The sequence below is a fragment of the Chiloscyllium punctatum genome, chromosome 4, assembly GCF_047496795.1.
Source record: "Chiloscyllium punctatum isolate Juve2018m chromosome 4, sChiPun1.3, whole genome shotgun sequence".
NCBI lineage: Eukaryota > Metazoa > Chordata > Chondrichthyes > Orectolobiformes > Hemiscylliidae > Chiloscyllium > Chiloscyllium punctatum.
In genome coordinates this window covers 33240418-33252965 of record NC_092742.1, presented here as the reverse complement: position 1 = coordinate 33252965, position 12548 = coordinate 33240418, and the positions used below count along the sequence as shown (strand labels likewise).

The following is a 12548-nucleotide window of genomic DNA, read 5'->3' as shown; positions in this document are numbered from 1 at the left end:
CCGAACACAAGATGGGAGTGTTTGTTTGGATAATTGAATGTCCGAATAAGACAGTTTAGCCAAGCATCGGGACTTTGCTCGGATAATCCGAAATTTGGACAATCGACGTTCGGATAATCGAGGCTCCTCTGCATTCTTGTGTTTGGTACATGAACATTACTGACACGGCCAGAATATGTCACCCATCTATACTTTTTCTTGAACTGTCTTCTGAAATGGTGCAGAGAGCTGATTAAGAGTCAAGCATATTGCTGTGCATCTGAGGTCACACGTATGTCAGAACAGGTAAGGATGGCAAGTTTCTTTCCCCAGAGGGCATTTGTGAACTGAATGGGATCTTACACAATGATTAGAATATTAGTCTTGGTCTCTGGCTTAATAGTCGAATAACCACCGTGCCACTGCCTCTTTAATTGTTAACCATGATCTCACTGACTAGATTTTGTATCTTATATCTGTCACCCCTGAAATCAGAATATGGCAACACTTTTTTTCCCAAAGATATGGGTCACACAAGTCAGACAGTATTTACTGTAGGTTCTGAAGTATGCTTAAGCTATCAAGTGAACCATGTCGTATGGAGTCAAAAAATAAGGCGCTGGAAAATAGCCGCCAGTCAGGCCTCATCTGAAGAGCAGGAGAGTCAACGTTTCAAGCATAAGCTCTTCATCTGGAATGTATGCGGGGAGGTTTAGGCCAAGGAGGCTGGTAGATAAATGGGAGTGGGGTTGAGGCTGGGGGGGGAAGGTAGATGAAGGTGGAGGGTGATGCTGATAGGTCAGAGTGGAGGGTGGAGCAGATAGGCAGGAAGGAAGATGGACAGGTAGGACAGTTCAAGACAGCGGTGCCAATTTGGAGGGTTGGATCTGGGATAAGGTGGGGGGAGGGAAGATGAGGAAACTGGTGAAATCGACATTGATTCAGTGTGGTTGGAGGGTCCCAAGGCAGAAGATGAGCCATTCTTCCTCCAGTCATTGGGTGGCAAGCATTTGGAACTGAAGTTCTAAATAGACCAGATCATGAAGAGTGGAAAGTTATTGACACTGAAGGATATTAACAATCCAGTTTGGAATTGTAATACTCAGGTAGTCTTTTTTTTAAGTGTCAGTAGACATGTTGTCAGACTTTAAGTTCACATTTTACCAGGGTTAGAATTTGACCAAATGTTTCAATTATTCGTGTTTCGTCCGAGCTAAGCCTAGAGAGAATTCAGCAATTTACAAAAGCGAACACACAAAACTATACTGCACACCTAGTATTTACAAGAATGCATTGCTCTTCAAACCTTTCTGTGCCAGATCTTTAAATGGAGCGGTCTCTGGCTGAAATAATAGCATTTTAATAGTAAGTTAAGTGGGTAAGAGCAAGAAGTTACTAAGGGCATTGACAGACTATAAGTGAATGGCAAATGGAATTCAATACTGGGGAAGACTGAAGTCATTCTCTCTGGATCTAAGAAAGACAAATCAGATTATTTTCTAAATAGCAAGAGACTAGGTACCAAATAGATTCTCCGTCTCCTGTATTAAATACTAAAACTAATGCACAAGTTAAAAAATCCAAAGAGTATTTTGCGTCAAAGGAGTTAGAATTCCACATGAAGCATGGACAGATGGCATCAGAAGCACTACATCCAATTATGGGCACTAGATCTCTTCAAAGTTGTATTGACTAGCCTTGGCATCTAATAATAGTGAACTATGGAAATGGATTGTCCTACTATTTGTATTTTAGACAACGGTGATTAAAAAAAGACTAAGTATAAGTATGGCTGTACTGATTGTACACAGTCAGCCAAAGTCAAAATGACCTTGGTCACTCCTCAAAGTTATCAGGAGTGTACCTTGCCTCTTCCAACACAGAACAATCTTCATCAGCACCATAATGGTTGTGTTATATTTTAAAAAGTGAAGTTTAAAATCTCAATTTATAGGGCCTGCCCTACAATATAGCAGACATGTGCAGAGTTTTTGTTAAGTTTGCATAACAAGAGCAATTTGAACACAAAAACCCCAGTCCAATGCAAACATGTAGTCTAATTTACAAAAGAAAATACACCAATGTCTTCTTCAACCAAAAAAATGCATTTTAAATCTTGCATTATCTCTTTAATTTATATGTAACTTAGTAAAATAATCCCAACAAAACACATTTGCAGAAACGTTTCTTTTCTTTTTATAGGCACCAACCTTCTGAGTTGTAAAAAAAAGATGAATGAATCAAAATAAAAGAAAGCTACAGCCATTCAAATAAAATCCCAATCCCAACAAAAAAATTCCCAGCTCCATTTTTTAGAATGTTATTGCACTTTCTAGGTTTCCCCAATTAAAGCCTCACTGTTTAGAAGCAACACGGATCTGGAGTCAATTAGTCGCTGTTGAATGACTGAATTCCTAACTGACAGAAAAAATTCTTTTCCTCTTAGAAAAACGGAAATTAATCTCAATGAAACTCAGCTGTACGCAAGTGCGAGGAGTTGCCTGTTTATCTTACTTCTTGCTTTGGTAAGAGTTTTTGCTACGAACTCTCATTTTTCTATGCACATCAGATGGAAGCTTCATTGATGTCTTCTTTCCTGTAGTTAATTCTGTGGCATTTGGTTTCCATAAAAATAGCTGAGCATCTTCCCCACATGTCAACAGAGAATTATCCTCAGAATCCCAATAAAAAGCACGGATTATAGCTGAGTGTCTATCATGCAGGGTGTGCAGATGTGCAAGCTCGCTGGCATCACACGTTAAAAAGTGAAGCTTCCCCATACTGGTGCCACCCAGTACAAACAACTTTTCAGCTTTTTCATGGTAAAAGCCTCCAATCAGGTAGTCCAGGTGGCCATTGTCAAGTTTCAAGCTTTCCCGGGCATCCTGTGTTTTCACCAGTGTGATGGGCTCATCATTGTGCAGGTGGGCAAGGTCCCACAGATAGAAACCTTCATCGTAGGTCATGCAAAAAATCTGTTCCAGCTCCTTCCCAGACCACCCAATGAAGCTGACTGAGGAATCAGAGTTGCAAGTTGCAAGAAGGGCATCATCTTCTGTTTCTTGGCTGATGTCAAAAATGTTGACCAATCCGTCAGTCGACCCTGATGCCAACATGTTGGGATTTGAGGGGTGAAAACGCACTTGGGTGATGTCATTATTGTGAGTCTCTGAATAAACTCCAAGAGATTCCTGACTTCCATGACTATCCGTGTTTGTCACAGTGCGTGCATCCCAGAAAACCATGAAAGTATCTTCTTCAACCTTTTCTGTTCCAGCACAGATAACCAAATCATTACAACTAATATCAAAGCTGATAAATGTGTTATTAGGATAGCCTGTATAATTTTGAACTGGGTCTGTGCTAGAAGAACGCACATCCCAACATTTCACTGTCCCGTCACATGATGCAGAGAATAACAAATTGCCAGTGTTTTGTGCAAACCTAATGCCACTAACAGGAGCAGAGTGGCCCTGGAACTGTTGAACTAGAGTCAGTGTCTGTTTATTGTAAACACGGATACAATGATTCGAACATGAAACTGCAACAAGTTGACCGCTTTGTCCTATGGGTACCTTCAGGCAGTCAATATCCAGAAGGTAGGTTAATTCTTCGGCTTTCTGTGTGGATCGTTTTGCAATGCGCAGGTGATTAAACCACTGCTCGATCTCCTCCATGAGTGAACACTTCTTTTATGCTTTAGCTGTTTGCTGAAGTGCAATGAGATAAACAGACAGACATAAATAACTTGCCAAAATGGATCCAAGTAACATATTCTTTGGCTTTGTTCTCCAAATCCTCAACTCAAAGCTAAATGCATTCTGTAGCAGAAACAGAGATTCAGATTCAGGATTCAGGAAGTCCTGAACTACAAAAGCAATCACCCCAACACACACAAAAGAAGTTGCATCAAGACACTGTTCAAAAGGGCCACAACACACTGCAGCATGCCAGAACTGCAAAAAGAGGAAGAAGAACACATATACAATGTATTCGCCAAAAACAGATACCCCCACAATTTCATCAACAGATGCCTAAGGGAAAGACAACGGAGGGTGGACATGCCACAACCCAAAGGACTAGCACGTTACCATACATCAAGAACATTTCTGAACTGACAGCCAGACTACTACGACCACTAGGACTTATAACAGCACACAAACCAACAGCCACTCTCAGACAACAACTCACCAGAACAAAGGACCCGATACCCAGCATGAGCAAAACCAACGTAGTGTACAAATTCCCATACAAGGACTCCGCAAAACACTACATAGGACAAACAGGAAGACAGCTAACAATCCGTATCCATGAACACCAACTAGCCACAAAATGACACAAACAGCTATCCTTAGTAGCCACACACGCAGACGACAAGCAACATGAGCTCAACTGGGACAACACTACTATTATAGGACAAGCCAAACAGAGAACAGCCAGGGAATTCCTAGAGGCATGGTACTCATCCACAGATTCTATCAACAAATACATCGACCTGGACCCAATATACCAGCCACTACAGCGGACAGCTGGAACTGACAACCGGAAGCGGCAGAGACAGGCCACTATAAATGCCGGAGGAAACAACACAGAAGCACTTCACAGGAGGCTCCCAAGCACAGAGGATGTCACCTAGACAGGGGACGAAACGTCTGCAACACAAATTCCCAGCTCGGCGAACAGAATCACAACAACAGAAATTCAGATTTCCGTCTCTGAACCACAGTACACAGACATTGAAGCAAAAGTCAGACCGTTTCATACCAGATTGACAGTTAATAATTGTCAGTGAATGACAATCTGAGGAGAACTCCTGTATAGTTACTGCCTTTCAGGACTCAGGAAGACTATTTGTAATCACACACTCCCGTGTGTTCTACCAGATCAGACGATGAATTCCCTAATTCACCCATTAAGGAGCTAATAAAGCATCCTGAACTAAAATGAAACCTGGACAGGTCAATGGACTGTCCCAATTCAGATCAAACTGATCATCAGCTCAAAACATGTGGGGGTTATTTCCGGTTATAATACTTCCTGGAAAGTGATCAAACCCCCCCCCCCCGTATAAAACCTTCCCTGTGCCAACACGATCAAACTATTCAGCATCAATTCCATCCCATCACCCCACATTCTCTCTCACGCACCATCACACCATGCATCTTCACACCTCCCACCCTTACATTCCCTCCCTGACACACCTCCGGCCCCACACTCCCTCCTTCACACACCTCCACCCCCATATTCCCTCCTTCACCATCTCCACCCTATTCCCTTCTTCACACACCTCCACCCCCACATTCCCTCCTTCACCCACCTCCACCACGACATTCCCTTCTTCACACACCTCCATCTCCACATTCCCTCCTTCACACACCTCCAGCCCCACATTCTTTCCCTCACTCCCCCATATTCTGCTCCCCCTACCACCAAATCAATCTCACTCCCCCCCCATTCCCTCTCATTCTTCCTGCCTGCCTTCCCCATCCCTCGACCCTTCCGTCCCTCTCTCCCTTCCCCATCTCTATCCCCCTCTCCTCTTCTCTCCCCACCCATTTACCCCTCCTTGCCCCTATTCCTCCTCCCTGCCCCATTCCCCCTCCTTGCGCCCATTCCCCCTCCCTGCCCCCATTCCCAGTCCCCCTCCCCTCCCCACCCTCATTCCCCCCTTGCCCCCATTCCCCCTCCCCACCCTCATTCCCCCTTTGCCCCCATTCTCCTTCTCCACCCTCATTCCCCCTTTACCCATTCCCCCCTCTTGCCCCCATTCCCCCTCCCCAACCTCATTCCCCCTTGCCCTCATTTTCCTTCCCCACCCTCATTCCCCCTTTCCCCCTCCCCATTCTCCCCTAGCCCCATTCCTCCGCCTTGCCCCCATTCCCCCTCCTTGTCCCCATTCCCCCTCCCTTCCCTCATTCCCCCTTTCCCCCAATTCCCCTACTTGCCCCCATTCCCCCTCCCCACCCTCATTCCCCCTTTCCCCCAATTCCCCTACTTGCCCCCATTCCCCCTCCCTTCCCTCATTCCCCCAATTCCCCTACTTGCCCCCATTCCCCCTCCCTCATTCCCCCTTTCCCCCAATTCCCCTACTTGCCCCCATTCCCCCACCCTCATTCCCCCCTTGCCCCGATTTCCTTTCCCTCCCCCCACTCTCCCTCCCTCAGGCCCACAGTAACTAGGCCGGGATTAATTCGGATCCTGTGATCGACTGAAATCCCCCGTTGGAGGGTCCTGGAGCGGACCGTCACCTGATCGCGGCCGCTCTGACGGTCTCCCCTCCCCCCTATGTCTGTCTCTGTATCTCCCGCCGTGTCCCTCACCCTCACCATGTGTCCCCCTTCAGCCCCGCGCCTGTATCCGGAGGAAAGGGCACCGCCTCTGGCCGTTAGTGGGACTGCAGGCACTGGCCTGATGTGATTGGGTAAAAACAATGATTACAGATACTGGAAGCCAGATTTTGGATTAGTGGTGCTGGAAGAGCACAGCAGTTCAGGCAGTATCCGAGGAGCAGCAAAATAGACGTGATAGCTAGACAATATGTTGGCCCCCTGTGTTCTCTGTCTATGCCATGATGTTTAGATTGATTCTAATCTAAAAAGTGAGATAACGGAGTTTTACATGAATGCATTCAGTTTTTGAGCAAAGTACAATGTAACCCTGAAAGTAAAAATTCACCCCACAAAATATATGTGTGTATGTGGGTCTTTGTGTATGTGTGTCTATCTGGGTTGGGGGTTGTGAGTGTGAGAAAGTGTATGTGTGTGTGTATTGAGTGCAGAGCGTCTTAAGTCAGTGAGGGGGTGCATGTTTGAGTGTGGGAGTGTGTGTCTGGAAGGGTGTGTGTGGGTGTCTGTGTGCACATTTGTGTATATGTGTGTATGTGTGTATAGGAGTGCCTGTGTGTGTGTATAGTGCAATGGTGGTCACCTGTAATGCGCGTCTGTGTATATGTGTGTCCGTGTATATGTATGTATAGGAGTGCCTGTGTGTGTTTGAGAGTGTATGTGTGTAGGAGTATCTGTGTGTGTATATAGTGCAATGGTGGTCACCTGTAATGTGACATGAGCCCAAGGTCCTGGTTGATGCCCTTCCTATGGGTACCAAACTTAGCTATCAGCCTCTGCTCGGCCAGTTTTTTCGCTGCTGCCTGTCCCGAAGTCCACCTTGGAGGATGGTCACCCGGAGGTCTGGTCGAATGTCCTGGATCACTGAAATGTTCCCCAACTGGGAGGGAACACTCCTGTCTGTTGATTGTTGTGTGGTGCCCATTCATCTGTTGTAGTAGCCTTTGCTCGGTTTCCCCAATGGACCATGGTACATTGGGGAAACTGAGCAAAGGCTACAACAATGGATGAATGGGCACCACACAACAACCAACAGACAGGAGTGTTCCCTCCCAGTTGGGGAACACTTCAGCGGTCCAGGACATTCAGCCTGGGACTTTCGGGTTACCATCCTCCAAGGTGGACTTCGGGACAGGCAGCAGAAAAAACTGGCCGAGCAGAGGCTGATATCTAAGTTTGGTACCCATAGGGAGGGCTTCAACCGGGACCTTGGGCTCATGTCACATTACAGGTGACCACCATTGCACTATATACACACACAGATACTCCTACACACATACACTCTCAAACACACACAGGCACTCCTATACATACATACACACGGACACACATATACACAGATGCGCACATAGACACCCACACACACCCTTACAGACACACACGCACTCCCACACTCATACATGCAACCCCTCACAGACTTAAGATGCTCTGCACTCACTACACACACACACACACACTTTCTCACACTCACAACACCCAACGCAGACAGACACACACACACAAAGACCCACATTATCTCAATTTTTAGATTAGAATCAATCTAAACATCATGGCATAGACAGAGAACACAGGGGCCAACATATTCTCTAGCTATCACCATTGTTAACAGCTAACCCGAGAATGCAACTTTTAAAAAAAGGTTTTGTGATTCACACATGAAAGAAGTGAAACTATCACGGTATTCTAACAGATGAAAGGCTTAACAGACAATCAATTTTTCAAAGTATAATTTCAGTTACATCACACTGTAGATTTTTGCAATAAATTCTGTGTGTTAGGATTGAGCCCTCCACTACCACCTGATGAAGGATGGACACTCTGAAAGCTAATGTGCTTCTAATTAAACCTGTTGGACTATAACCTGGTGTTGTGTGATTTTTAACTTTGGGCATTAATGAGGTATGAAGCTTTCAGAAATGAGATAACGAGGTTGCAGAGACAGTATATTCCTGTTAGGGTGAAAGGAAAAGCGGGTAGGTCTACAGATTTCTGATGTCTGGAGAAATTGAAGGTTTGATTAAGAAAAAGAAGGAAGCATATGTCTGGATAGATGGATAGATCAGGATAGATCAAGTGAATCCTTATAAGAGTATAAAGGCAGTAGGAGTATACTTAAGAGAAAAATCAGGAGGGCAAAAAAGGGACACTTTGACAAATAGAGTTAAGGAGAATCCAAATACACTAAGGACAAAAGGGTAACTAGGAAGAGAATAGGGCCCCTCAAAGGGCAGCAATGCATGGAGCCGCAGGAGATGGGAGAGATACTAAACAAATATTTTGCGTCACTGTTTACTGTGGAAAAGGACATGGAAGATATAGAATGTAGGGAAACAGATGGTGACATCTTGAAAAATGTCCATATTACAGAGGAGGAAGTGCTGGATGTTTTGAAACACATATACGTGGATAAATCCCCAGGATCTGATCAGGTGTACCCTAGAACTGTGTGGGAAGCTAGGGTAGTGATTGCTGGGCCTCTTGCTGAGATATTTGTATCATCAATAGTCACAGGTGAGGTGCCAGAAGACTGGAGGTTGGCTAACGTGGTGCCACTAATTAAGAAAGGTGGTAAGGACAAGGCAGACCATTGAGCCTGACATTGATTGTGGGCAAGTTATTGGATGGAATCCTGAGGGACTGGATGTACATGTATTTGGAAAGGCAAGGACTGATTAGGGATAGTCAACATGGCTTTGTGCATGGGAAATCATGTCTCACAAACTTGAGTTTTGGGAAAAGTAACAAAGAAGATTGATGAGGACAGAGTGGACTTCTGTTAGGTGTTTGACAAAGTTAGATCTCATGGAATACAGGAAGAACTAGCCATTTGAATACAGAATTGGCTCAAAGGTAGGTGACAGAGGGTGGTGGTGGAGGGTTGTTTTTTTCAGATTGGAGGCCTCTGACCATTGGAGTGCCACAAGGATTGGTGCTGGGTCCACCACCTTTTGCAATTTACATAAATGATTTGGATGTGTGTTTAAGAGGTATAGTTAGGAAGTTTGCAGATGACTCCAAAATTGGTGGTGTAGTGCACAGTGAAGAAGGTTACCTTAGATTACCACAGGATCTTGATCTGATGAGCCAATGGGCTGAGGAATGGCCTTTAGTACAGTGATATGTACTTCTTGTCAGATGTGGGAATTTAAAGAGAGTTTAAGGGTTACTTGGATTATATCTGCCAGAAATGCTGTTGGATGCGAATCTTATCAGATCAAATGGATCAGTTGGAGATACAGTTAGAAGCAATGAGGAATTTGCAATAGCAACAGTATGTGATGGATGGCAGTTATACGAAGGGGGGAAAGTCTCAGATACAGTCACATAGATGGATTAACTCCAGGAAGGGTAAGAGAGGCAGGTACCTAGTGCAGGATTCTTTTGTGGATATAGGCAAAAGTGAGGACTGCAGATGCTGGAAACCAGAGTTTAGATCAGAGTGGTGCTGGAAAAGCATAGCAGGTCAGGCAGCATCCGAGGAGCAGGAAAATCGATGTTTCAGGCAAAAGCCCGATTCCTGATGAAGGCCTCTTTAGTGGATATACCCATTTCAAACAGGTATGCTGTTTTGGAAAATGTAGGGGGTGATGGATTCTCGGGGAATGTAGCACGAACAGCCAAGTTTCTGGTATTGAGACTGACTCTAATGCAACGAGGCTTGTGTTAGGGATTTTGTAGTCCGAGGTACAGACAAATGTTTCTGTGGCCAGCAGCGAAAAAGCAGAATGGCGTGTTGTTTCCTTGGTGCCAGGATCAAGGATATCTCAGAGACGGTGCAGAATGTTCTCAGCGGGGCGAGGGGCCAGCAACAGGTCATTGTCCACATTGGAACCAATGACAGAGGAAGGGAAAAGGATGAGATTCTGAAGGGAGATTACAAGGAGTTAGGCAGAAATTTAAAAAGGAGGTCATTGAGAGTAGTAATATCTGGATTACTCTCAGTGCCACGAGCTAGTGAGGGCAGGAATAGGAAGATAGAGCAGATGAATACATGGCTGAGGAGCTGGTGTATGGGAGAAGGATTCATATTTTTGGATCATTGGAATCTCTTTTGGGGTAGAAGTGACCTGTACAAGAAGGACAGATTGCACCTAAATTGGAAGGGGACTAATATACTGGCAGGGAGATTTGCTAGAGCTGCTCAGGAGGATTTAAACTAGTAAGGTTGCGGGGTGGAAGGGTGGAACAAGAGGAGATAGGAAAGAGATCAATCTGAGACTGGTACAGTTGAAAACAGAAGTAAGTCAAACGGTCAGGAACATGGTAGGACTAGCAAATTAAACTGCATTTATTTCAATGCAAGGGGCCTAACAGAGAAGGCAGATTAACTCAGGGCATGGTTAGGAACATGCGACTGGGATATCATAGCAATTACAGAAACATGGCTCAGGGATGGGCAGGACTGGCAGCTTAATGTTCCAGGATACAAATGCTACAGGAAGGATAGAAAGGGAGGCAAGATAAAAAGGGAAGTGGCATTTTTGATAAGGGATAGTATTACAGCTATGCTGAGGGAGGATATTCCCAGAAATACATCCAGGGAAGTTATTTGGGTGGAACTGAGAAACAAGAAAGGGATGATCACCTTATTGGGATTGTATTATAGACCCCCTAATCGTCAGAGGGAAATTGAGAAACAAACTTGTAAGGAGATCTCATCTATCTGTAAGAATAATAGGTGGTTATGGTAGGGGATTTTAACTTACCAAACATAGACTGGTTCTGCCATAGTGTAAAAGGTTTAGATGGAGAGGAATTTGTTAAGTGCATACAAGACAATTTTCTGATTCAGGAAGTGGATGTACCTACTAGAGAAGGTGCAAAACTTGACCTACTCTTGGGAAATAAATCAAGGCAGGTGACTGAGGTGTCAGTGGGGCCAGCGACCATAATTCTATTAGATTTAAAATAGTGATGGAAAAGGATAGACCAGATCTAAAAGTTGAAGCTCTAAATTGGAGAAAAGCCAATTTTGACAATATTAGGCAAGAACTTTAAAAAGCTGATTGGAGGCAGATGTTTGCAGGTAAAGGGACGGCTGGAAAATGGGAAGCCTTCAGAAATGTGATAATGAGAATCCAGGGAAAGTATATTCCTGTTAGGGTGAAAGGAAAGGCTGGTAGGTATAGGGAATGCTGGATGCCTAAAGAAATTGAGTGTTTGGTTAAGAAAAAGAAGGAAGCATATGTCAGGTATAGACAGGATAGATCGAATGAATCCTTAGAAAGAGTATAAAGGAAGTAGGAGTATACTTAAGAGGGAAATCAGGAGGGCAAAAAGGGGACATGAGATTGTTTGGCAAATAGAATTAAGGAGAATCCAAAGAGTTTTTACAAATACATTAAGGACAAAAGGGTAACAAGGGAGAGAATAGGGCCCCTCAAATATCAGCAAGGCAGCCTTTGTGTGGAGCCACAGAAAATGGGGGAGATACTAAGTGAGTATTTTGCATCAGTATTTACTGTGGAAAAGGATATGGAAGATATAGACTGTAGGGAAATAAATGGCGACATCTTGCAAAATGTCCAGATTACAGAGGAGGAAGTGCTGAATGTCTTGAAACGCATAAAAGTGGATAAATCCCCAGGAACTGATCAGGTGTACCCAAGAATTCTGTGGGAAGCTAGAGAAGTGATTTCTGGGCCTCTTGCTGAGATATCTTTATCATCAATCGTCACATGTGAGGTGCTGGAAGACTGGAGGTTGGCTAACGTGGTGCCACTTTTTAAGAAGGGTGGTAAGGACAAGCCAGGGAACTATAGGCCAGTGAGCCTGATCTCGGTGGTGGGCAAGTTGTTTGAGGGAATCCTGAGGGTCAGGTTGTACATGTATTTGGAAAGGCAAGGACTGATTCGGGATAGTCAACATGGCTTTGTGTGTGGGAAATCATGTCTCACACACTTAGGGTCATAGAGATGTACAGCATGGAAACAGACCCTTCGGTCCAACCCATCCATGCCGACCAAATGTCCCAACCCAATCTAGTCCCACCTGCCAGCATCCAGCCCTCCAAATCCTTCCTATTCATATACCCATCCAAATGTCTCTTAAATGTTGCAATTGTACCAGCCTCCACCACTTCCACTGGCAGCTCATTCCATACACATACCATACTCTGTGTGAAAAGGTTGCCCCTTAGGTCTCTTTTATATCTTTCCCCTCTCACCCTAAACCTATGCCCTCTAGTTCTGGACTCCCCGACCCCGGGGAAAAGACTTTGTCTAT

General features: G+C 44.7%; 1 protein-coding gene across 4 annotated transcripts; it reads right to left on the bottom strand.

Annotated features, from left to right (window-relative positions):
• Nucleotides 1–2063: 2063 nt before the first annotated feature.
• wdr89 (WD repeat domain 89) lies at nucleotides 2064–6347 on the bottom strand. Of its 4 annotated transcripts, none has more exons than XM_072568336.1 (2): nucleotides 6306–6347; nucleotides 2064–3689 (listed from the first exon to the last, which is right to left on the bottom strand). In XM_072568336.1, the coding sequence occupies exon 2, from the start codon at nucleotides 3654–3656 to the stop codon at nucleotides 2490–2492; it is 1167 nt and encodes a 388-aa protein (XP_072424437.1). In that variant the 5' UTR covers nucleotides 3657–3689; nucleotides 6306–6347; the 3' UTR covers nucleotides 2064–2489. The 4 variants fall into 4 exon arrangements, with proteins under 4 accessions (XP_072424437.1, XP_072424440.1, XP_072424438.1 ...); XM_072568339.1 differs by lacking the exon at nucleotides 6306–6347 and adding an exon at nucleotides 6228–6254; XM_072568337.1 differs by lacking the exon at nucleotides 6306–6347 and adding an exon at nucleotides 5297–5401.
• Between the last annotated feature and the right edge of the window lie 6201 nt (nucleotides 6348–12548).

Coding starts and splice junctions, on each gene's coding strand:
- wdr89 (XM_072568336.1), bottom strand. CDS start 3,656: ATGGAGGAGATCGAGCAGTGGTTTAATCACCTGCGCATTGCAAAACGA.